The sequence below is a fragment of the Scyliorhinus torazame genome, chromosome 27 (assembly GCF_047496885.1).
Source record: "Scyliorhinus torazame isolate Kashiwa2021f chromosome 27, sScyTor2.1, whole genome shotgun sequence".
Lineage (NCBI taxonomy): Eukaryota > Metazoa > Chordata > Chondrichthyes > Carcharhiniformes > Scyliorhinidae > Scyliorhinus > Scyliorhinus torazame.
This window is the reverse complement of record NC_092733.1, coordinates 14,645,433-14,670,812: the sequence shown is the minus strand read 5'-3', so window position 1 is coordinate 14,670,812 and position 25,380 is coordinate 14,645,433. Positions and strand designations below refer to the sequence as shown.

Below are 25,380 nucleotides of genomic sequence, written 5' to 3'. Positions count from 1 at the left end.
CTGACCCACATGTCACTCCAGATTCTCACTAAGAGGCCTGGAGCCTTGTGTGGTTGAATATTCTACTTATTGTTAACACACAACTGCATGCATATCTCCAAAGTATAACCCTTCATGTTGACTTCTTTCAGACTCTCTCGTGTGGTTCTCTACATCATATAATGTGGGCAGTACTGTTTCTCGAGTTCCCCATTGTAGTGGTATGTATTAGGGGTATTAAGGTACCCTGTGATGCCGAGAGGCTATTGGTGGCTAGACACTGGGTCCCGATTGGATCAGCCGCCTGCTGGCTCCACCCAGTAAGGTGGAGTATAAGAGCCCGGGTTCTCCCAGCAGCCGCATTCTGTAACTGTGCTGCTGGGGAACAAGTCTGCATAATAAAGCCATCGTTCGACTCCTTCTCATCTCGTCTCGTGAGTGATTGATTGTGCTACACCCATTAACCCTTGCTATGTCTAACACTTCGGACAACATTTCTCCCACCCCAAGTCTTTACCCAACATATTAACAGTACAGTCGTTATTTATGTGCTACCCCTTCTTTCCCCCTCAGGTCTCCGACTTCGTACATTCAGTTAGTCTGGATGTTCGGCAATTCTTCCAAATTGCTTCTGATCGGTCCAACACAGCTTTTTCTGAAATAGCATTCAACATTTTTTTAACTCCTACTTTCCCAGGCCAAAGTATTGATTCTCCAAAATGTTCAACACCATTCGTGACTCCTCAAGATACTGAAGTCCATCTCCAACTGCAGCAAGGCCTGGACAACATCCAAACTTGGGCTGACAAGTGGAAAGTAATGGCGATGAAGGTGGCACAGTGGTTAGCACTACTGTCTCACGGTGCTGAGGAACCGGGTTCAATCCCGGCCCCGGGTCACTGTCCGTGTGGAGTTTGCACATTCTCCGTGTGTTGGTGTGGGTCTCACCCCCACAGCCCAAAAGGATGCGCAGGGTAGGTGGATTGGCCATGCTCAATTGCCCCTTAATTGGAAAAAAAAAAGAATTAGGTACTCTAAAATGTATAAACAGGAAAGTAATATTCGCACCACACAAATGCCAGGCAATGACTATCGCCCCTTGACATTCCCATCGCTGAATCCCCCACTCAATATCCTGGGGGTTACCATTGACCAGAAACAGAACTGGACTAGATATATAAATACTGTGGCTACAAGAGCAGGTCAAAGGCTCAGAATCCTGCAGAGAGTAACTCGCTTCCTATCTCCTCCAAGGTTGTCCAGCATCTACAAGGCATGAGTCAGGAAGGTGATGGAATATTTCCCACCTTCCTGTACGAGTGCAGCTCCAACAACACTCCTCGACACAGCCAGGACAAAACAGCCCGCTTTATTGCTACAGATTCCACCAACGTTCACTCCCTCCACCACTCAAACTGTGGCAGCCGTGTGTACCATCGACAAGATGCACTGCACCAACTCACCAAGGCTCCTTAGCAGGTCCTTCCAAACCCGCGACCACTACCATCTAGAAGGACAAGACCAGCAGATACCTGGGAACACCGCCACAGGCTCTCAATGCGTCAAGATTCCAGCTCCTGCTTCAATCCATCCCATCAGAAATAGTCAATCTATTCATGAGGCAATTAAAGACGAACTACAGTTTGGCTCCCTTTCAAACGGTGTGTTGCACTTACTTCCTGCACCATGCTGCAGTTATTGTCGATCATTCCTCAACAGGATTCCGCTTTCATGCCATGAACACTTGCTGATTGGGTTGGCGTGGAGACCCAGTTATAAAGGAAACAACTGGGTCTTTCCAAGCCCCAGGCTTAGAGAGCGCTGCAGACAGGTTTGGCAGAAGTGGATTCACCATAATGGTGCAGTCAACGGCCATGCATGTTGACTCGGGTCTTGGGTAGGACAAGCACACGGCGGTTAGCACTGCTGCCTCACGGCGCCGAGGACCCGAGTTCGATCCCGGCCCTGAGCCACTGTCCGAATGGAGTTTGCACATTCTCCTCATGTCTGCGTGGGTTTCACCCCCACAACTCAAAGATTTTAATTTTTTTTTTAATTTAGAGTACCCAATTATTTTTTTTTCCCAATGAAGGGGCAATTGAGCGTGGCCAATCCACCTACCCTGCACATCTTTGGGTTGTGGGGGTGAAACCCACGCAGACACGGGGAGAATGTGCAAACTCCACACGGACAGTGACCCAGGGGTGGGATTCGAACCTGGGTCTTCAGCGTCGTAGTCCCAGTGCTAACCACTGCGCCACATGCCACCCTCCCCACAACCCAAAGGTGTGCAGGGTAGGTGGATTGGCCACACTAAATTGCCCCTTAATTGAAAAAAAAAAATAAGAATTGGGTACTCTAAATTATAAATAAGTAAATAAAAAGGGTATACCCTTGTGAGGTCTCGCATAGTCCTTTCCCTGAACGCATGCAAACCCACCTTGGCCACAGCTACCCAAACCAATGCCCATCACCACCTGAAAAGACAAGGGCAACGGGTGCACAGGAATGTCATCACCTTCAAGTCAAACACCATCCCAACACAGGGTATTTCAAACCCTTTGTTTTGGAAATGCATCTTTAGCTCTCTGGTCACCAGCCACTCCTCCATCCATGTGCATTATAAATGCAATTGGAACAATGCCTGATGCAACCATCAATTCGTAGAGGTAAACTGTGGCTTTAGTTGACTAGAACAGTGCCTGCCTGCGACTGCTCTGCTACTGGGAGCCACCTACAGGGCTACTGCTCGTTATACCTCCCCTCAAGGGGAGGAGCTAGGGGCAGAGCCCACAGAGGCACCAACATCATACATCACAGGTAATACCTTACAATGGTCCATAGGTGGAGCCCTCATGGACAACAGCGTGATACAGTTACATACATGGTGAATGGATGGTTAATGCAATACATTCACCACAATGCCTTAGATTGGATAACCTGCCAGTCACAGCTTGGGCACACAATGTGGGGAATACTAAACCTTTTGAGAGACAATCTCTTTGGGAGCCAGCACTGTAGCGGAGGAGCTTCCTGCTGCAGACACTGGACATGCTGAGTAGGTCAGGCATCATCTCCGAGAAACAGATAATCATAGAATCCCTACAGTGCAGGAGGCCATTTGGCCCCTCGAGTCTGCACCAGCCCTCCGGAAGAGCAGCATATCTCGGTCCACTACCCCGCCCTATCCCCGTAATCCCACCTAACCTTTGGACACTAAGGGACAATTTAACACGGCCAATCCACCTAACCTGCACATCTTTGGACAGTGGGAGGAAACCGGAGCACCCGGAGGAAACCCACGCAGACACGGGGAGAAAGTCACAGTCACCCAAGGTCGGAATCGAACCCGGGTGCTGTGAGGCAGCAGTGCTAACCACCCTGCGGTCCAAGTTAACAGGTCAGAACCACAAGAAGTCCACACTCAAGGTTAACCGTTTTTAAGATCAGTTTTTAAGATCATTCTTCACCGACAATTAAGGATTGAAAGATGCCTCTTGCACCTGGAATGACAACAACAGGAGAGTGAAGACAGAAGCCTGCTGCCAAGCATCTCCCGATACCCTAGCAACAGTAACTGGCCTAGACGCAGGAAATAGCACAGTAACATTAGGTCAATTGAAAATTGCTCAGTTGCTATAGGATTGGGCTGACGCACTAAGTGCCCGCCCTGTGCGAGGTCGCCTCAATGAGCCGCCTGACAGGGAACATCACTGTATCCAAATTTGCTTCAAAACACATTGGAGAAAAAAAAAGAGTTGACTCATGGAGCAACTGGACCGCTGAAATGGATCGATTGAGAGTGAAGACTGTGGTCAGCAGCACTTGACAACAACAACTTGTATTTATACAGCACCTTTAAAGGGAGCATTCTCAAATAAAAGATTCAGAGCTGCACAAGGAGATATTCGAAGAGGCGATCAATAAAATTGGGTTTTGAGGGAGAGAAGGATGTAGAGGCCGAGTGGTTTTGGGACAGAATTCCAGAGCTTAGTGCCCAAGCTGCTAAAAGCATAGTTGCCAACGATGGATCGATAAAAATCAAGGATCCTGGGTCCCAGAACTGGAGGAGCGCAGGGAGTTTAAAGGATTGTATGGATGGAGGTGGCTAAAGAGATGGGAAATGATGGATTACAAGAATGAGAACTACAGACGACACTCGTAGTTCCATAGCACTCAGCAAGCACATCAACCCAAGTCCATGGAACGCATCGAGTGCTTCAACAGGTAACTAGTCAGCACACGTGACTGCAGGAGAGCCCTCTCCACTTACTCGAAGGGAGATGCATGGCTTCAGCAGGTTGAAGTGCCCTGATCCGCTGTATTCCTGGAATAGGACTACCTCGGTGGAATGGTTGCTTGGAGCGAATACTCTTTGTTGTTTGGAACCCAGCAAAACATGGCGAGTGGGTGTGGCATTGTGGAAAGATCACAATGCCAACAGCGTGACTGCATTTCCACTCTGCAACACTGCAGTCCCTCGATGCCCCGTTGTGTGAGACTCTATCACGCTTCTCCGGACTCACCGTGCTCACCAGCCGATCGAAGGTTTCGCTTAACTCGGCTTCTAGGTCCCCGATGAATTGTCTACTACCCCAGTGTGGTTTTGTTTTCCATTTAACTCCCAGATAGTCCCAGCCACCGATCAACATTGCTGGGGGAAATCTGGAGAGCGGACAGCTCTTTCTCCGAAATGGTGGTGTGCACAATTTCAGCGCCAGAAGTAGCGGTCTTATCTGCCGGGTCAAGGGGTCTCCATTATATTGAAATTTCACCCATCATTTTCACTTTTTTTTTTAATTGAATTTTTTCAGAGTGGCCCTAAGCGCTTTACAGAGATTTCAATTTTCAGTTTATATAGTCGCTGTTGGAATGAAAAGCAACGGCCAACTCTAACCGTCGCCTCTTGACATTCAAAGGCATCACCATTGCCGAATTCCCCACAATCAACATCCTGTACCACTGACCAGAAACTGAACGGGACTAACTATATAAATACAAGAGCAGGTCCAAGGCTAGGAATCTTGCGGTGAGTAACTCACCTTCTGACTCCCTAAGGATCATCCAGAATCTACAAGACAGATGGTGGAAATTGAATCCAATAAATCTCTGGAATTAAAAGTCTAATGATGACGATGAAACCATTGTCGACCATCACAAAAAACCCAGCTGCCTCACTAATGGCCTTCAGGGAGGGAAATCCGCCGTCCTTACCCGGTCCGGCCTACATGTGACTCCAGACCCACACAGCGATGCGGGTGACTCTTGCCCCGCTCTGAAATGGCCGGGCAAACCACTCTGTTCAATTAGGGATGGGCAACAAATGCTGACCCAGTCAGCGAAGCCCACATCCCAAGAACAAATAGAAAAAGTCAGGAATGCGATGGAATATTCTCCACTTGCCTGGATATGTGCAGCTCTAACCACACTCAAAAAGCTCGACACCATCTTGGACAAAGCAACCCGCTCGATTGACACTCCTTCCACAAAAAAGATGCACTGCAAGAACTCACCAAGGCTCCTTAGACAGCGCCTTCCAAGCCCACGACTGCTAGCATCTAGAAGGACAAAGGCAGCAGATACCTGGGAACCCCACCACCTGGAGGTTAGTCCATCACCGCCTGACTTGTAAATAGATCAGCCGTTCCTTCACTGTCGCGGGGTGAAACTCCTGGAACTCCCTCTGGTTTAGCACAGGGCTAAATCGCTGTCTTTGAAAGCAGACCAAGGCAGGTCAGCAGCACGGTTCAATTCCCGTGCCAGCCTCCCCGAGCAGGCGGCGGAATGTGGCGACTAGGGGCTTTTCGCAGTAACTTCATTTGAAGCCTACTTGTGACAATAAGCGATTTTCATTTCATTTCTAACGGCACAGTGGGTGTACCTACACCTCGGGGACTGGGGCGGTTCACCAAGGTAGCTCCCCACCAGCTTCTCGAGGGCAATTGGGGGCGGGCAACAAATGCTGACCCAGCCAGTGAAGCCCCACATCCTGGAAATTAATTTTCAAAACACAAACTCCCACAAACTATGTCAAAGTCACTGAGTAAATGCAAGCTGAAAACTTACAGATGTCCCTTTACTTCCGTAATTATCATCGTCTCACATGACAGTGAGGGGGCAGAGTTTGGTCATTTTCCTTATCGACTCGAATAATGTAAAAAGCAGAGCGGCCAACGTGGAGAGCTTGGTCTGCACTGGTCCCAGGATGAGCGACACACTGACCATTCATCCAATTATTCCATTGGGCCCCCTTTTCCCACAGGCGTGCAAATTCCATTTGTTAAACATAGGGAACATTTAAATGAGGCAGCAGCATGTCATGGGCCATTCTCAGTGCACCAAACATAACTATCAACGCCTAATCCAGGGATCAGCACTGGTTTTTTTTAAACCCAAGATCCTTTCTAAAACAATTTGCCTCAAGAAATAAAATCATTGCGAGTGACGAGACAGTTGATTCGGCATTTTTAAACCAAGTATTTGGCAAATTGTCATGCATTCTGGTGGAATGCATAATGTGCGTATATAATAAATTCAATACGTGTCAATACATTTTATTCATGTATCAATAGAAAACAAATTAAAATATATCGGACTCAAAATTACCGTGGCTTTTATTTTTGTTTTCTTTACGTTTTTGAGTGGAACCATCTTTAACGCAAACTTTAAATTAAGATGTGTTGAATTACCAGTTACAGGGCCGACGCAAGCAAACATGTAAAACAGACCAAGACGGCAAGGGAACCACTAAACAGGGGAGGGAGGGCACCAAATTATACATATGTAAATACACGATGATCACTTTTTGTAAACCATGTATAAACTGCAAAATTCCAATAAAAATATATATTTTTAAAAGGTGTGTTGAATTAAGACAATTTTTTCAGCTGTTGATTCATGTGGCATTGTACCAATTGTAGCCCATTGTCACCAGCTAGTAGCCGAGAGGTCTAGGCTAATGCTCTGGGGATGTGGGTTCAAATCTCACTAAAGGAGCTGGTCAAATTTAAGTTATATTAATAAAATCTGGAATTGAAAACCCAGTAATGGCGACTGTGAAACCGCTTGCGATTCTTGCAAAAACCCATCTGGTTCACTAATGTCTTTCAGGAAAGGAAATCATGGGGCAGCACGGTGGCGCAGTGGTTAGCACTGCTGCCTCACGGCGCAGAGGTCCCAGGTTCGATCCCGGCTCCGGGTCACTGTCCATGTGGAGTTGGCACATTCTCCCCTTGTTTGCGTGGGTTTCACCCTCACAACCCAAAAGATGTGCAGAGTAGGTGGATTGGTCAGGCTAAATTGTCCCTCAATTTGAAAAATGAATTGGGCACTCTACATTTATTTTTAAAAAGGCAGGGAAATCATGGAATTCCAGCAGTGCAAAAGGAGGCCATTCGACTTATCGACTCTGCACCGGCCCTCCGAAAGAGCACCCAACCTAGGCCCAATCCCCTTCCCCGTCCCAGCAACCCCACCCAACCATTGGACACTAAGGGGCAATTTAGCATTGGCCAATTCACCTAACCTGCACATCTTTTTAGACTGTGGGAGGAAGCCGGAGCACCTGGACAAAACCCACATCAACTGCACACTCCACACAGAGCGTTACCCGAGGTCAGAATTGAGCCCGGGCCCCTGGCACTGAGAGGCTTCCGTGCTAAACCCTGTGCCACGTGCCGCCCATCGAGCATTTTGTTTTCCCCTGGTCTGTCCCACACGTGACACCACACCCACAGCAATGTTGCCGGCTGCATTTAGGTCACTCAGTGCAAGGATCATAAGGGACAGGCAATGAGTGCCGACCTTGCCAGCGACGTCCACAACTCATAACAAAAAGAGAAAAATAAAGTTTCCAAGCACATTCGGAATAATTTTCAGTTTAGCTACATAGAAACAACAGGGGTCATAGCCATAGTAGCTGTTCGACAAGAAAAGGCTTCATCTTTAATCTGTAGCTATGACAGTCAAACAGGATTTTTTTTTTTTAAGTGCACAGTGATGTTTTTCATTAAAATAGTAATTTGAATGAACAAGGTGCTGCAGAATGCTTAGCTTTTTAACCCCATAAGAAACTCACGACTACTATTCTCAACTTATTTTTTTTAAATGTTTTTTTTGCCCCGCTGCGACCCAATTGCCGCAGACATGTTGTTGTCGAGCCCAACGATCTACAGGAGCAACAGGTTACAGACCTTTCCCGAGGTCTCCCAGTGTTCAAGGCCAGCTTGGGGCAAGCGTCTTTTAAGCTGCTCGCTCAGATCTTTTAGAAAGAAGTTATTTCCCTAATTCAAAACATTGCCTGGTGACAAAACCGGTTTGACTCCATTTCAGAGCTGGTGCAGCAAATCGGTAACATGCCCGAGGTGAGCAGCACATCAGTTTTGAGTATTAGCAATCCCAACCAAAACCAGCAGCACAAGCCAGTTTTCCTGGGCAGGCTCCAATGAAGGCGGCTCTGATGAAAGGTGCTGCCACTGTGGTGCAGGAAGTCCTAACCTGATCGCCAATCCTGACTCATTTGACAGCCCCACCCCCACCACAACCGATGTAACCGGGGAGCTTCAACAGGTCATCGCTAGGGAGGTGGGCAAGGGGGAGGTTGGAGACCAGTGAGGCAAATTGCCCACTCGGAGGTCAAGATCGATCTCGCCAACGATGAACCTCCATCATTAAATAGTCCGTCAAGTGGATTGGATTGGTGTCACGTGTACCGAGGTAAAGTGAAAAGTATTTTTCTGCGAGCAGCTCAACAGATCATTAAGTACATGGGAAGAAAAGGGAATAAAAGAAAATACATAATAGGGCAACACAACATATTCAATGTAACTACATAAGCACTGGCATCGGATGAAGCATACAGGGTGTAGTGTTAATGAGGTCAGTCCATAAGAGGGTCATTTAGGAGTCTGGTGACAGTGGGGAAGAAGCTGTTTTTGAGTCTGTTCGAGCGTGTTCTCAGACTTCTGGATCTCCTGCCCGATGGAAGAAGTTGGAAGAGTGAGTAAGCCGGGTGGGAGGGATCTTTGATTATGCTGCCCGCTTTCCCCAGGCAGCGGGAGGTGTAGATGGAGTCAATGGATGGGAGGCAGGTTCGTGTGATGGACTGGGCGGTGTTCACGACTCTCTGAAGTTTCTTGGGGTCCTGGGCCGAGCAGTTGCCATACCAGGCTGTGATGCAGCCCGATAGGATGCTTTCTATGGTGCATCTGTAAACGTTGGTAAGAGTCAATGTGGACATGCCGAATTTCCTTAGTTTCCTGAGAAAGTATAGGCGCTGTTGTGCTTTCTTGGTGGTAGCGTCGACGTGGGTGGACCAGGACAGATTTTTGGAGATGTGCACCCCTAGGAATTTGAAACTGAATCTGAAAGGAATTTGAAATTCAAACCACATCGCCTCACAGATGGAGACCCAAGTTGTGCGGGCGGTGGAGGGGGGGCGGGGGGCAAACAAAATCTAAAATGTCAAGATGAACATTACGGCAACATTTCACTATATCACACCTTTAAGCTAACCAGTTTCTAAAAATACTTCAAAAGATTACCTGAGAAACTAACACTCTTGTTTGTAACATAGAACCTGGAGCAAGAAATACAGGTCAGAGTTGACGTGACAACACCACTTCGTCTGAGGCAGTTGTTCATTTCCGTTATATCTTTACTTTTCTAAACTTTTATCGGTCTACCCTGTGAATGCACCGACTGGTTTGGCATCTGTGGAGTCGAGAAAAGCGTGTTCCACATTCCAGAAACATTAGGGACAGGAGGAAGGCATTCAGGCCTGTTCCCGTGGAGACATTTTATCGATTTAACTATTACTGGTTCTGGCCAGATCGCTCAGATTCATCAGACACTCGGTCGATACACCATCAGTGGTTAGCACTGTTGTTTCACAGTGCCAGGGTCCCAGGTTCAATTCCCGGCTTGGGTCACTGTCTGTGCGAACTCTGCACGTTCTCCCCGTGTCTGCGTGGGTTTCCTCCGGTGCTCCGGTTTCCTTCCCCAAGGCCCGAAAGACGTGCTTGTTAGGCAAATTGGACATTTTGAATTCTCCCTCTGTGTACCCGAACAGGCGCCGGAATGTGGCGAGTAGGGGCTTTCCACAGTAACTTCATTGCAGTGTTAACGTAAGCCAACTTGTGACAATAATAAAGATTATTACCTGAATCAGAAAATTATTGAACCTCCTGATCAAACTTTACTCTAACCAAAGTCTACCAAGTCTTCAGTTCCTACTTTCCTGACTGATATCGTCCCAATTAATTTGCTGTTCGGCTTCTTCCAACTCAAAACAGATCCTTCCCGAGGTAAGAAACACGTCCCTGAACCCCAATATTAAATCGAACCTGGCGGACAGGAAGGGGTTGAGGCAGATCAGACACACCAAGTCGATGGGCTTTTATTTGGGCCTATTGAGTCAACCTTTCAACTTGGGAAATCACTGCTGCTGAAGATGGACACTTCGAGGCTGCCAATCCTCCCCAGGATTGCCCAGGTGTCTCCAAGAATGAATGCTGGGAGAAACTCCAGGAGAAAAATTAGAGGGATATGCACTGGGGGAAAAAAAGTTTATTTAAAAAAAGATTCTGATATTGTTTTTTCCTCACTAATGACAAAAATACCTGACAAGGGTAAAGGGCTATTTGACGGGCAGACACAATCAGCCAATCGGATATCAAAGAGCATCGTCTTCAGTTGGGAAGGTTGGGGCATCCAGAGACCTGTTGGACATTCAACAGTGGGAGTGTGGAATGGGAAGGGGGTGCCTCCAGGAATAAATCCAATCCTAATCCTATCCAGGGTGGGTTAGTTTGACATTGAGGCAGCATTGGTTAAAACACTCTAGATCATATTTAAAGTATTAAAGCCATTCACGTTTGGAAACTTCATATTATGGGTTACTACAACATAAGGATTAGCTGCTCTTTTGAATGTAAATACCAGAGTAGACAGTCATTAAATGATTAAATAATATCTTAACACAACAATCAGAGTTTACATAATAGCTCTATTAATGCAGCAAGTGTGAGATCTTATGATCAATCCTTTGAGCTGTGGCTCAGTCACCAGTGTGACAAAGCCGGTGGCCCAACAAGAAGATAGGAAGGTGCTCCACTAAAAGCAGCAAAACCATTAAACCTGATACCAGGTAGCTGGCTTCCAACCAACCACGTTTGCAAGTAAACGGAAGCTGGCGGTTTGACACCAGGGATACAGCAGAACGAGGAATTAAGAATGGCTTGCATTTCTTTCATGATCTCAAGAATGTCCCACGGTGCTTTGCAGCCAATGAAATACATTAATAAGACGAAAGAGGCCGGCATTCTGGCCTCTGCGTCCCTAGTAGCCCGGCGAAGGATCTTGCTAATGTGGAAGGAGGCGAAGCCCCCCCAGCCTGGAGGCCTGGATAAATGATATGACTGGGTTCATAAAGTTGGAGAGGATTAGGTTCGCCTTGCGAGGGTCTGTGCAGGGGTTCTCCAGGCGGTGGCAACCGTTCCTAGACTATCTCGCGGAGCGTTAGAGGAAGGTCGGTCAGCAGCAGCAGCAACCTTGTGTTAAAAAACTTTAATAAATATATATTTTTTAAAAAAGAAAAACATTAATAACCATCCGTCATCGGGTTGCCAACCCTCCTGGATTAGGCCTGGGGTCTCCAGGAATTGAAGATCAATCTCCCAGAGGACACTGCTGCATGCGACCCCGGAGAAAAGTCATTGGGACTTTAAAAAAAGATTTGGGGGGGGGGGGGAAAATGGAAGAGATGAATCCAGACTAAATATCTACCAAAACCATTGGCCAGCCGCAGGATTTCTAGGCCCCTCCACTGCCAATGGGATTTCCCATTGGATCCAGCCTCCTCCACCCCCCAGGAAACCCGCAGCGGAAGGTGGCCATCGCCGTGACCAGAAGAACCCGCTGACCAGAACGGTCAAAAATCCGCCCCCCCGCCATAGTTTTATTTTGCCATTTTGTTTGAACATGTCTCTTTACCAGATATAGGAATATTGAAAATCGAGGGGAAAAGGGCCGTTTGTCTGTCAATCAAGTATTACCCAGTTGGATAATGAGTCTTTTTTCTTTCCAATCGACTTGGTCAAAAGGATGGATCTGTTGCTCAACTAATGGCTGGAGCGTGGGACAGGTTATGTGATGAGACTTCTAGAAATACATTCATTCACTGTTATGTAGGAAATGTGACCTTCATGTGAGCAAAGCAAGCTCCCGCAAACAATTCGAGATAATCCGTCTGAGCGATGCTGTTTGAGAGATTAACATCGATCATGTCACATCGGAGAGCAACACTGAACTTCCTTGAAAGAGTATCGCAAGATATTTTGCATCCTCCCAGGAGATCGGTCTACCATCTCATCAAAATACTTCATTTGCACAGTGCAACACTCCCTCAGCACCGCACTGGTCAGTACAGCTTTTGTGCTCAAGGCTCTGGTGTGGGATTTGAACCCACAACCTCCTGACTCAGGAAGAGAGCGTGCAAGTCACCAAGTGGAAAGGTGCAGCTCTCCATGCTGGAGGGTGACAGGATGACAGGGTGGTATAGTGGTTAGCACTGCTGCCTCACAGATCCAGGGACCTGGGTTCAATTCCAATCTTGGGTGACTGTGTGGAGTCTGCACGTTCTCCCCGTGTCTGCGTGGGTTTCCTCCGGGTGCTCCGGTTTCCTCCCACAGCCCAAAGATGTGCAGGTTAGGTGGATTGAACACACTAAATTGCCCCTTAGTGTCCAGGGGTGTGTAGGTTAGGTTAAGGAGATGTAGGGATAGGGCGGAGAAGTGGGCGGAGTGTTCTTTCAGAGGATAGGCGCAGGCTAGATGGGCCGAATGGCCTCCTTCTGCACTGTAGGGATTCGATGATCTATGAGTGAGCGGAAAAGAGAGGAAAGAATGCAAGAATGACTTGTCCAGATGATCAGGACTAACTTGGAAGAGAAGCTATCAGCACACAATACAGCAGTGGCTCCCATGGCATACTTCTATAGTGTAAAAGGTTTTGAGGCACATCTCCTATTTTCTCCAACTAAAATGCCCTCCTGCAAAAGCCTTTTATCTCTAAAACCTCCTAAAAACATGTGACACCTCCATTTAATTCAATTGTCAATAGTTTAAGAAGTTCACAACGTCAACCTCATCACCGTTCACGTATCAATATTGGAGCCTGTTTCTCCTTTTCTTCACTTTACTGGTTCCTGTGTCTGACCTCGGCCTCTTCACTTCCTGGGAAGAATGTTTTTTTTTCCTTCTTCCGGTCTTCCCTCCTGTTTTTTTATCCCCAACCTCTCCCCGTCTCCCTCGCTTCTCCCAGGCTTTTGCGCCCTTTGCGTGTTTTTGCTCTATCCGCAGGCGCACGGGATCTTTGTCTTCAACTCCGTGGTCGGCATCCCCAATTCCCAAAAGAAGCTGGGATCTGCTGTGCATGTGTCAGCCAGGAAAGGGCCGCACATGTTCAGAATGTTTTATGTTGGCAATCTGAACCGTGCACGGGGAAAGGGCCGCGCGTGTGCAGTTCGACATCGGTTAGGCCCGTGAACATGACCGATGTTAAAAATTGTGAACCGCGCATGCCCGGGCAATTCCCAGCCGGGGAGGCCCGAGGTTCAGCGGGATTTGGAGATGCCGATGGCGGAGCTGCAAACATGGATTAGATTTAGTTTATTTACATTGTGCACATTTACATTTAAAACGTGTCATCAGTTTGAACCTTATTTTGCGGCACACTTGTGGCGGTCCTCACGGTGCACCGGTTCGGAACCTCTGCAATATGGGATCGAGGATGGGAGCCCAATGCTGCAGGTTCCCGAGCCCAGCTCCCTTCCCCACTCTTCACCCAATCCACAACAGGTTAGAGAAGGGGAAAATTCAGCCAGTGGATGGGTATCCCATAGTTTACAGTGATGCCACGATCCAGCTGTGGCCAAGGTTCAAGAACAGATCACCCACTAACCTGCCAATCAGGAAAAGAATTACGGGAATTTACTCAGACGGCAAACAACAAAATCTTTTGATACATCAATGTTAAATTTATTCTTCATGCATTGGGTAAAGAATTAATCCAGAACCATTCTTTTCCTTAACACAGGCTTATTTACAAAAACAACAATTACAGGCACGGACTCCACTTTTCCTTCCCCTTTACCGGTGTAAACCAGCTCTCGTATACTTAAGAATAATTCCCTATTCTTTCCCCAATTAGTAATAACTGCCCTCTTGCAAACTAAAGCAAGCCCTTCTTTCTGACCAGATTCCAACATGAACAATCAATACATTCTGAATCTTACCCTGTCCGATACGTTAGCTTCTGACCCAGTTTGGCCACCACTGACCACACTTTAGTGTCAGCCATGCCGCAGTTGTCTCTCTTCCATGTTACCAGGTTCTGGGTTCAAGTCCCACCCCAGGGGATTGGGCACAAAGGTCAAGGCAGTGCAGTACTGAGGGGGTGCTGCATTGTCTGAAGCACGTATCGTCTTTTGGATGAGATGTTAAGCCAAGGCCCCATCCGCCTGTTCTGATGGATGCATAAGAAACCATGGCACTAATAATAATAATAATAATAAATCATTATTATTGTCATAAGTAGGCTCACATTAACACTGCAATGAAGTTACTGTGAAAATCCCCTAGTCGCCACATTCCGGCGCCTGTTCGGGTACACAGAGGGAGAATTCAGAATGTCCAATTCACCTAACAAGGAAACCGGAGCACCTGGAGGAAACCCACGCAGACACGGGGAGAACATGCAGACTTCGCATAGATAGTGACTCAAGCCGGGAATCGAACCCTGGTCCCTGGTGCTGTTAAGCGACAGTGCTAACCACTGTGCTCCCGTTCCGCCTCCGTTCTTTTGAAGAAGAGCAGGGGAGTTATCCCCGGCGTACTGGACAATATTTCCGGGGGTAGGCGCGAATCCCACCCTGTCGCCGGCTGCCCCATTCTCCGGCGCCGTTTTTCAGGGAGCGGTGGGATTCCCGCCAAGCCGGTCAGGGGCCGTTGACAGCAGGCCCCCCCCAGCGATTCTCCGGGCCTCAATGGGCCGAGCGGCAGTCCATTTTTGGCCAGTCCCGCCGGCGTGAATTACTCTACTCACGCACAGCGGGACCTGGCAGGTAAGTGTGTGGGGGCGGTCCTCGGGGAGGCGCGGGGGGACCTGATCCCGGGGGGGGGGGGGGGGGGGGGGCACGGTGGACTGGCCCGCAATCGGGGCCTACCGATCCTGCGGGCGGGCTGTTTCTGTGGGGACCTTCTTTCCTCCGCATCGGGCCCCTGTAGGGCTCCACCATATTGCCCGGGGGCCGGGTGCAGTGATGGGAACCCCCGCGCATGTGCGGAAATACGCTGGCCGGTCTGCGCATGCGCGGAAATATGCCTGCCGATCCGCGCATGCGCAAACTCGCGCCGGCCCTTATCGCCTGCTGGAGCAGCGCCAACCCCTCCGCCAACCACCTAGCCCCCTAGAAAGGCGAGAATTCCTCACCTTGGGGGTCCGTTGACGCCGGAATAGTTGTCGTCGGTTTTCCCACCGGCGTGAGGACATAGCCCCATTTTCAGAGAATCCCGCTCTTGCTGTTTGTATTCAGGGGAGGGGAGCGGGAAGATATTGCATCTCTTCCAAGGAAGCGCACAGTGGAGTTTAGAACTTTGTGACGTGCTTTACATTCTAAAAATGCTTCCAATGCTTGTGTTTCTGCTTTTGACGTTTGAAGCAATTTGGAGAGGAGAGAATTTGGTCACTGTACAGCATCATATTAATAATAAAAGCAACGGGAAGCAGATTTAGTTTTAAGAAAATCCTGAACCTCTTCTGCAGGCAGTGTCCTCTTCAATCTACGAGAGGTAGCTTGTGACTCTCTCAATTGTTCCATTTTTACATACTGATAACATCAGTTTTAAGTCATTAAACATCAATGGCCTGCAGCTGTCACTGCTCATTTACTTCATAGCCAATGCATTATTGATCTATTTAGTGAAATGAAAAGATAAATGGGAATAGGTGATTCAGCCCATCGGAGGATGAAAGATCTGAAAATTCTCCCCAACTTAGTCTAATCTTCCAACAGTGAATAAATATAGCTCAGGGAGGGCATTTACATGGCGCCAACATCAAATGTTTCCATGCTCATGGGACAAGGGCACCGTTAGCAAGGCCAGCATTTATTGCCCATCCCTAATTACCCTTGAAAGCAGTTAAGAGTTCAACCACATCGCTGTGGGTCTGGAGTCACATGTAGGCCAAGCCAGATAAGGACGGCAGATTTCCTCCCCTAAAGGACATTAGCGAACCAATGAAAGTTGTCATGGTCACCATTACTCAGACTATTGTGTTCAATTCCAGATCTTTTAAATTAATTAGATTTCCAATAACTGCCACAGTGGGATTTGAACCCATGGCCCGACAGCCTGGGCCTTTGGATTGCCAAACCCGGGGCATTACCACTATGCCACCGTCTCGCCCTCAACCCTTCCTAGTGCACACTGTTGTGGCTAACAGCAACCGTGTTCGAAAACTCGATGATCACTGCAGGTCATAGAATCATAGAATTTCTACAGTGCAGAAGGAGGCCATTTGGCCCATCGAGTCTGCACCGATCCTCTGAAAAACCACCCTCCCTAGGCCCACTCCCCCGTCCTATCCCTGTAACCTAACCCGTAGACCCCTGGACACTAATGGGCAATTTAGCAAGGCCAATCCACCTAACCTGCACATCTTTGGACTGTGGGAGGAAACCTAGACATGGGGAGAACATGCAAACTCCACACAGTCACCCAAGACCGGAATTGAACCCGGATCCCTGGCACGGTGAGGCAGCAGTGCTAACCACTGTGCCGCCCCCTTTACTTGTCTCTCTATATTTGTAGTTTTTGAATGTCACGTTGGGGCGGTCAGTCAACGCAGCACAGGGAAATCACGTTATCGTGAACTTATGCTTGAAGCTCATTCTTAACCAGGTGATTACCCAGCTCCTGGTTAAACCAGTTCACCAGCAGTGCAGTGGCATCCACCCTTGGGACCGCCAATTAGGCATCCAATTAATTCCAGCCATTCTAAACTCCAGTCTCTCTTTCCCCGGTCCGCACTAATTTCGAACCCACGTACCCCTCTCTGGCAATCATTGGTTGACATTGACAAGCTGCTTACACATCTGCTACGTCACCGCCCCCCCCCCCCCCCCCCCTCCTCAAATGCCCATTCCCTCTCAAATTGGGAGTTCCTGCCTCCCAATATCAACAAGTTTTAATCTGCAGGCCAACAGCAGGGCAGGCCTCAAGATACACATGTTCTTGTCCCCTTGCTGCCTCAGCGCTGGTATTAATGAACGAGCTACATCTTGCTAAGCTTCCGCTTTGTAAAGCACTATTACCAATGGCAACTGGGCCCTTAGCCAAGGAAACTGCGTGCTTCATCGACAAGAGTTAGCGAGCAGGAGAGTCACAAAGCAGGAAGAAAAAAAACAGAACCGCCTCCTTCAAAATTTAATCCCATTTGTCCCTCGATCCAGCTGCACGAACCTTACTTGGGGAACTGGGCACTATCAAGTCCCATGCAGGTACAGCCCCCTCCTATTCCCCCCTCTGCATGCACACACACACACACACACACACACACACACACACACACACGCTGGTAGCTTCTCGAGTGTTTAGTGAGTGAGTCAGATTGGAATTTCACACACCCGCCCATCAGCCAAGACAATTACAGGTTTATTTTTTGGGTGGATTGATAGGGCCTCCGCACATTCTGTTGTTAACTTCCTGGATTACAGCCACCACTGCCTGTCGACATCTGAAACACTCAAATTGCCTCTCGCAGTCACATGGGGCTGCGACAAAACCAATGCAGAATCAGAGCGACCTCTGAACCTGACAGCACAAAGCTCCAGAAGTAAAACGGTGCCAGCGGGGCAGTCGGATGAGGAAACAGTCTCACATCGAGGTCAAATGGCTCCTTGCGTTATTCCTCCAGTCCAGCCAGTGATTAAACTCGAGCCTTGGCTGGAATACTCCGGCCTTTCGCCGGCAACGGGATTCTCTGGACCCGCCGGCAGCCCACCCCCGCCGACGGGATTCCCAACGCCGCGCGGTGCCTTAAACGGGAATTCCCAATGACAGCGGCGGAGGCTGCCAGCAAACGGTGCCCCATCTCCCACCCAACGAGAAACACGCGGCTGGGAGGCCTAAGAAACCCACCCCATAGCTCAGAAACAGAGTTGTAAAACTTCACTGAACTTGGAGAGCCTCCGGTAAATATCCCATTCTGAAACGTGCGGCCTTATACACGAGACTGGGGTCACCTTCATCATGGGCCAAAGATCTTTTGACCGACATAGAATCATAAAATTTACAATGCAGAAGGAGGCCATTCGGCCCATCAAGTCTGCACCGGTCCTTGGAAAGAGCACCCAACCCAAGCCCATACCTCAACCCCTATCCCCACACCGCCACTCTATCCCCGTAACCCCACCTCCCACCTAACCTTTTTTGGTCACGAAGGGCAATTTAGCATAGCCAATCCATCCAACATGTGTTGCCTTCTGGGAAAAGGTTAGACTGAGTGGGTTTATTTCCACTGGGGTTCAGAGGAGTGAGCGGGAGCGACTAGATTGAAGTCTATCAGATACTGAACCATCTCGACAAGGTGGACGTGGAAAAGATGTTTCCTCTTGTGGGCAAGTCCAGAACCGGGGGGGAGGCACGGTTTTAAAATTAGGGGATCGCCCTGTTCGGATGGAGATGAGGAGAATTTATTTCTCTCAGAGGGTTGTGAAACTTTGGAACCCTGCCTCAGAAGGCGGAGGAGGCCAGGATCACTGAATATCTTTAAGGCGGATTCCCTTGCCTAACAGGAATCTACGGTTATCCGGGGGGTAGGTGAGAATGTGGAATTCAAAAACCCAAACTGAACTGTCATGATCTTATTGAATGGCGAAGCAGACTCAAGGGGCCGAATGGCCGACCTCTGCTCCTATATTAAGAACATAAGAACAAGGAACAGGAGTCGGCCATCTGGCCCCTCGAGCCTGCTCCGCCATTTAATGAGATCGTGGCTGATCTTTGTGGACTCAGCTCCACTCTCCGGCCCGTACACCATATCCCCAAGTCCCTTTATTCTTTAGAAAGGTATCTATCTTTTTCTCAAAAACGTTTAAAGAAGGAGCCTCAACTGCTTCACTGGGCAAGGAATTCCAGAGATTCACAACCCTTTGGGTGAATAAGTTCCTCCTAAACTCGGTCCTAAATCTACTTCCCCTTATTTTGAGGCTATGCCCCCTAGTTCTGCTTTCCCCGACCAGTGGAAACAACCTGCCCGCATCTATCCTATCTATTCCCTTCATAATTTTATATGTTTCAATAAGATCCCCCCGCATCCTTCTAAACTCCAATGAGTACAGTCCAAGTCTACTCAACCTCTCGTCATAATCTAATCCCCTCAACTCTGGGATCAACCTTGTGAATCTCCTCTGAACTCCCTCCAGTGCCAATATGTCCTTTCTCAGGTAAGGAGACCAAAACTGAACACAATACTCCAGATGTGGCCTCACCAACACCCTATACAATTGCAGCATAGCCTCCCTAGTCTTGAACTCCATCCCTCTAGCAACGAAAGACAAAACTCGATTAGCCTTCTTAATCACCTGTTGCACCTGCACACCAACTTTTTGTGACTCGTGCACCAGCACACCCAGGTCCCTCTGCACAGCAGCATGTTTTAACATCTTACCGTTTAAATAATAATCCATTCTGCTGTTATTCCTCCCAAAATGGATAGCCTCACACTTGGCAACATTGAATTCCATCTGCCAGACCCTAGCCCATTCACCTAACCTATCCAAATCCTTTTGCAGACTCTGCACTTTTTGCTTTACCACTCATCTTAGTGTCGTCTGCAAACTTTGACACATTGCACTTGGTCCCCAACTCCAAATCATCTATGTAAATTGTGAACAACTGCGGGCCCAACACTGATCCTTGAGGGACCCCACTAGTTACAGGTTGCCAACCAGAGAAACACCCATTTATCCCCACTCTCTGCTTTCTGTTAGTTAACCAATCCTCTACCCATGCTACCACTTTACCCTCAATGCCATGCATCTTTAGTTTATGCAGCAACCTTTTGTGTGGCACCTTGTCAAAAGCTTTCTGGAAATCCAGATATACCACATCCATTGGCTCCCCGTTATCTACTGCACTGGTAACGTCCTCAAAAAATTCTACCAAATTAGTCAGACACGACCTACCCTTTATGAACCCATGCTGCGTCTGCCCAATGGGACAATTTCCCTCCAGGTGCCCCGCTATTTCCTCCTTAATGATAGATTCCAGCATTTTCCCTACAACCGAAGTTAAACTTACCAGCCTATAATTACCCGCTTTCTGCCGACCTCCTTTTTAAACAGTGGTGTCACGTTTGCTACTTTCCAATTCCTCTGGGACCACCCCAGAGTCTAGTGAATTTTGATAAATTATCACTAGTGCGTTTACAATTTCCCTAGCCATCTCTTTTAACACTCTGGGATGCATCCCATCAGGGCTAGGAGACTTGTCTACCTTTAGCCCCATTAGCTTGCCCAATACGGCCTCCTTAGTGATTACAATCATCTCAAGGTCCTCACCCATCATATCTTTATTTCCATCATTCACTGGCATGTTATGTGTCTTCCACTGTGAAGACTGACCCAAAAAACCTGTTCAGCTCCTCAGCCATTTCCCCGTCTCCTATTATTAAATCTCCCTTCTCATCTTCCAAAGGACCAATATTTACCTTAGCCACTCTTTTTTTGTCTTATATATTTGTGTAAGCTTTTACTATCTGCTTTTATGTTCTGAGCCAGTTTATTTTCATAGTCCACCTTACTCTTCTTTATAGCTTTTTTAGTAGCTTTCTGTTGTCCCCTAAAGACTTCCCAGTCCTCTAGTCTCCCACTAATTTTTGCCACTTTGTATGGTTTTTCCTTCAATTTGATACTCTCCCTCACCTCCTTAGATATCCACGGTCGATTTTTCCCCTTTCTACCGTCTTTCTTTTTTGTCGGTATGAACCTTTTCTGAACACTGTGAAAGATCGCCCGGAAGGTTCTCCACTGTTCCTCAACTGCTTCACCATGAAGTCTTTGCTCCCAGTCTACCTTAGCTAGTTCTTCTCTCATCCCATTGTAATCGCCTTTGTTTAAGCACAAAACACTAGTGTTTGATTTTACCTTGTCATACTCCAACTGTATTTTAAATTCCACCATATTGTGGTCGCTCCTTCCAAGAGGATCCCGAACTATGAGATCATCAATCAATCCTGCCTCATTACACAGGACCAGATCTAGGACCGCTTGTTCCCTTGTAGGTTCCATTACATACTGTTCCAGGAAATTATCCCGGGCACATTCTATAAACTCCTCCTCAAGGCTGCCTTTACCAACCTGGTTAAACCAATCGACATGCAGATTAAAATCTCCCATGATAACCGCTGTACCATTTCTACATGCATCCGTTATTTCTTTGCTTATTGCCTGCCCTACCATCCTGTTACTATTTGGTGGCCTATAGACTACTCCTATCAGTGACCTTTTCGCCTTACTATTCCTGATTTCCACCCAAATTGATTCAACCTAGTCCTCCATAGCACCAATATCATCCCTTACTATTGCCCGGATGCCATCCTTAAACAACAAAGCTACACCACCGCCCTTACCGTCCATTCTATCCTTTCGTATAGTTTGATACCCTTGGATATTTAACTCCCAGTCGTGACCATCTTTTAACCATGTTTCAGTAATGGCCACTAAATCATAGTCATTCACGATGATTTGCGCCATCAACTCATTCCGTATACTACGAGCATTCAGGTAAAGTACACTTATGCTGTTTTTTATGTCTTTGTTATGAATCCTAACACCTTGATCAGTAACTTTTTGCAAATTATTGTATGTTTGTGGTCCAGAATCATGTTGAAGCTTCACTTACCCACCTCCCCACTACCTTTAAAAGGTTCCCGAAGATCTCCGGGACCATTCCTTCAAGATCTACCTCCCATTTCTCCGGGACTTGCACCCGAGTTTCTGTTAAATTTATTCAGGGGATGTGTCATTGGCAGGGCTGACGTTCATTCTTCTCCAGTTAACAAAAGGCAGGCCCGACCCGCAGGGCCGCATCTTCCGCCAAGGGGAGGTCGAGGAGACAGGTCCAGGATCTATCCCAGCCAAAACGGGAATCGAACCCCAAGTTGCTGGTGCCAATCTGACTCACAACCAGCCATCCAACCAAGCCGCAGCCACCCCCCCCCCCCTCCTCCTCCCCCCCACCCAAAGAGTCCATGTCGCTGTGGCAACATGACACTGGCAAGTTGTAATCTGGAGCTATGACTAGTGATTGGAAAGACTCCAATTTTTTCCATGACATGGCCGACAAGGAATCTCTACAACTCTTACCGCCGACCATCGGTGTGCAGTGAAAGCATTTACAAGTCGATACTCAACCTGTTTGGCTGTGTTACAACCATCTAGTCCTGGAGTGGGACTTGACCCTGAAACTTCTGGTTCAGGGGCAGGGATGACACCTACTGAGCCTCTGCCTGGAGTAACGCTGAATACCTGCAGAGGGCAGTCAAAAGTCAATCACTTGTTGGTCAGGCTGGGTCAAGACAGCAGGTTTCCGACCCTGAAGGACATTATTGAACCAGGATTTTTATGATTTTCCAGAAGACCATCCCCGGTACAAGTGTGTCACCCAGATTTATTCAATTAATTGAATTTAAACTCCCCAGCTTCTTCGGTAGGATTTGAACCTTTTTCACTCGATCATTAACCCAGGCCTCTGAAGTACTAATCCAGCAACATGACTAGACAATCAGCCCCCGTTTGGAGGATCAAGGGTTAACGCTCCTCGAGGCTGGAGCACAAAACCCAGGCTGACACACCCAATTTGGGAGTAGGGGGGGGGGTGCCATCCTTCAGATAAGACGCTAAACTCTGGCTCCATCAGCCCTCAGGGGTAAATGTGAAGCTTCCCACAGGCACCATTTGAAGAGGATCAGGGGAGTTGGCCCAAATGCAAATGTCTAATAAAAGTCTGAAAAACAAAAATGACCAATGCAACAAAAAAAAAAAAAACACGGGACAAGGAGGATTAAACTTTCAAGGGAGCAAATTCAAAAACACATACCCATATCTGCAGCTTCACCCTCTTCTCGTTTCTGTAGACGGTTTTCACTTTGAAGTCGATTCCTACCGTGCTGACAAAGGCAGGCGTGAAGGAGTCGTCCGCATATCGAAACAAAAAGGAGGTCTTGCCAACGCTGCTGTTTCCGATGATCAGCAACTTGAACATATAGTCAAAGTTCTGGTCCGCAGCATCTTTCTGTTTTGACTCATTCGCGGAGGCCATCTGCCGGGGACAAAGGTCAGAGACAGAGGGGTTTGTTTATTAACGTTTGCGAGAAGGCCAGGCCACCTTTCCTTTCAAATAGGGCTTGCCCTGCACTCTGAAGCCCAGAGCAGGTTGAATGCGGAAATCAAAGCTTCACACATTGCAATTTAGTTAATGACAGGGAATGGAATTTACACCACAGTAACAGGATATTTAAGAACAAGGAGGAGAGAGGAGGAGGAAAGGGTTGGCTTTAAACACGCGTTGGATGCAGATTCACTCGCAGCTCTCAAAAGAGAACCGGATAATCGAAGAGAAGAAAATTGCAATTCCAAGGGGAAAAGACTAAGGAGTGGAACTAACGGAGATGCTCTTGCAGAGGGCCAGCAGAGGCGCAATGGGCCAAACAGTCACCTCCTGTGCTGTAACTATTCTATACAGCACTGTTCTATGCCCATATCTGCGCTCCACACAAGCCTCCTCAATCCGTTAGCGTCAGCATATCCTTCTATTCCCCCTCAAGCAATTATCTAACTTCAATTCTATCTGGTTCTACATGAGATAGGAATATACTGGAGTTCGTTGAAACTTGGTTCCCATCAGGATTGCGAATTTCCAGGATTGGTTCCAGGAATTAAAAGGTTAGTTCTCCTGTGCATTCCAGGGCAAAATAAATCATTGGGGCATTAAGAAAAGTGGCACTTTCTTTCGCTCGTTTGTGTGTTGGGAAAATATTGACAACAGTCACGCGCAGAGAGGGTTCTGATTGGTGCAGGCAGGCGGGCTATCACAAAGGTGGGCATGTTGGGTGACAAATCATGGGAGAGTGCGTGGGGGGGGGGTGGGGCAAGCTGGTGATGAGGAAGTTGTGTACTGAAACCGCCCGGAATGCGACGGGATTCACGGGTGCCCATTGCTGCAACACCCGCATCGCCTGTGCCAACTCAGAGGGGCGAAGTTACCAGTTCAAACCTACACAAAGGCCACACAGAATAATTCAACTCCAAAAGCATGGCCTCAGTTTCAAATCACAGCTCGGTACAAACTGAAGCGGTATTTGTTGAACTTGTTCCGTTGAATGAAAAATAAACTGCAAAGCTTCAGGGAGACTTGTGGCTTCCATTTTGCATTCAATCCTTTAATCTGAATGGTTCCCTTCATCCACAAAGAATGATTTCCCACTCAAAAAAGACAGTGTTTAAGCTAAGTCGTCAACAGCAAACATCAGTGGCACAATACTTTGCTCCCCAATGACTCCTGATCAGGAATATCCTGTGTTCATGCACCTACAGGGTATTATAATGGCAGCTGTTGTCTCAGCAGGGATCTCTCTAGTCGGAGTCAGAAGTGTTAGAGTCCATCCTTTTGATTTCCCTTTGTTCCCATTTCTTTTTGTTTTATTTTATTATTTTTGCTCCGTGGACTCATAATCAGAATGCGCCATTAAGCAGTGGACTTAGGCTGAGGCAGCCTGCTAGTCAGGACAGTGTGTTCCAGGATCCGGTTTTGGGGGGGGTGGAGAATACAGACCCGTGAGAATCTGAAGAACCAGCTTCGGATAAAGTTGGTTCGATCGGCCGGCTGGCTGGCAACCTGATGGTCAGGGACAGTGGTCTGGCTGACAACAGTCAGTGATTGGTTCCTGCAGGATGCTTCCGAGGGAGCTGGTCAGAAGTGATTTGACCTTGAAGGGAGTAGGATCTCTCGGTCTCTGCTGAATGAAAGCACTGTTTTATGGTTCTAGAACCAGTGAGTGCCTGGCACATCATTACTATATAGTTGAAGTGATCTTGAATATACAAAGAAAGTAGTCAGCCTTGCCAGAGAAAACCCTCTCAAGCTTAGAAGGAAGAGGCATCAAAGCAAAAGGTTGAACTCCTGAAAGACTTTAACTGGAAACCATCATAGTGCATCAGAGATTTGTTATCCTTTTCACATCATCATAATCTTTCTTCCCTCTCCACTACCCTTTCCCTCTTATGTTGTGGGGAGAGTTGGAAAAAAGTGGGGTGTTGGGTAAAGGGTAGTCAGTTAC

The 25,380-nt window shown here is 47.7% G+C and overlaps 1 protein-coding gene and 1 long non-coding RNA gene across 3 annotated transcripts in view; one reads left to right on the top strand and one right to left on the bottom strand.

Moving 5' to 3' along the window:
- rab3da (RAB3D, member RAS oncogene family, a) overlaps window positions 1-25,380 on the bottom strand; it is a 72,423-nt gene that overhangs the window by 13,203 nt on the left and 33,840 nt on the right. For both annotated transcript variants that reach the window (XM_072490981.1, XM_072490982.1), the window contains exon 2: window positions 23,142-23,363. In XM_072490981.1, coding sequence (XP_072347082.1) covers window positions 23,142-23,363 — 222 coding nt within the window. The remainder of the gene's footprint in view (window positions 1-23,141; window positions 23,364-25,380) is intronic.
- The window catches only part of LOC140403225 (uncharacterized), a 58,058-nt gene continuing 55,924 nt past the window's right edge, over window positions 23,247-25,380 (top strand). The window contains exon 1 of the long non-coding RNA XR_011938265.1: window positions 23,247-23,378. This is a non-coding gene — a long non-coding RNA (uncharacterized lncRNA). The remainder of the gene's footprint in view (window positions 23,379-25,380) is intronic.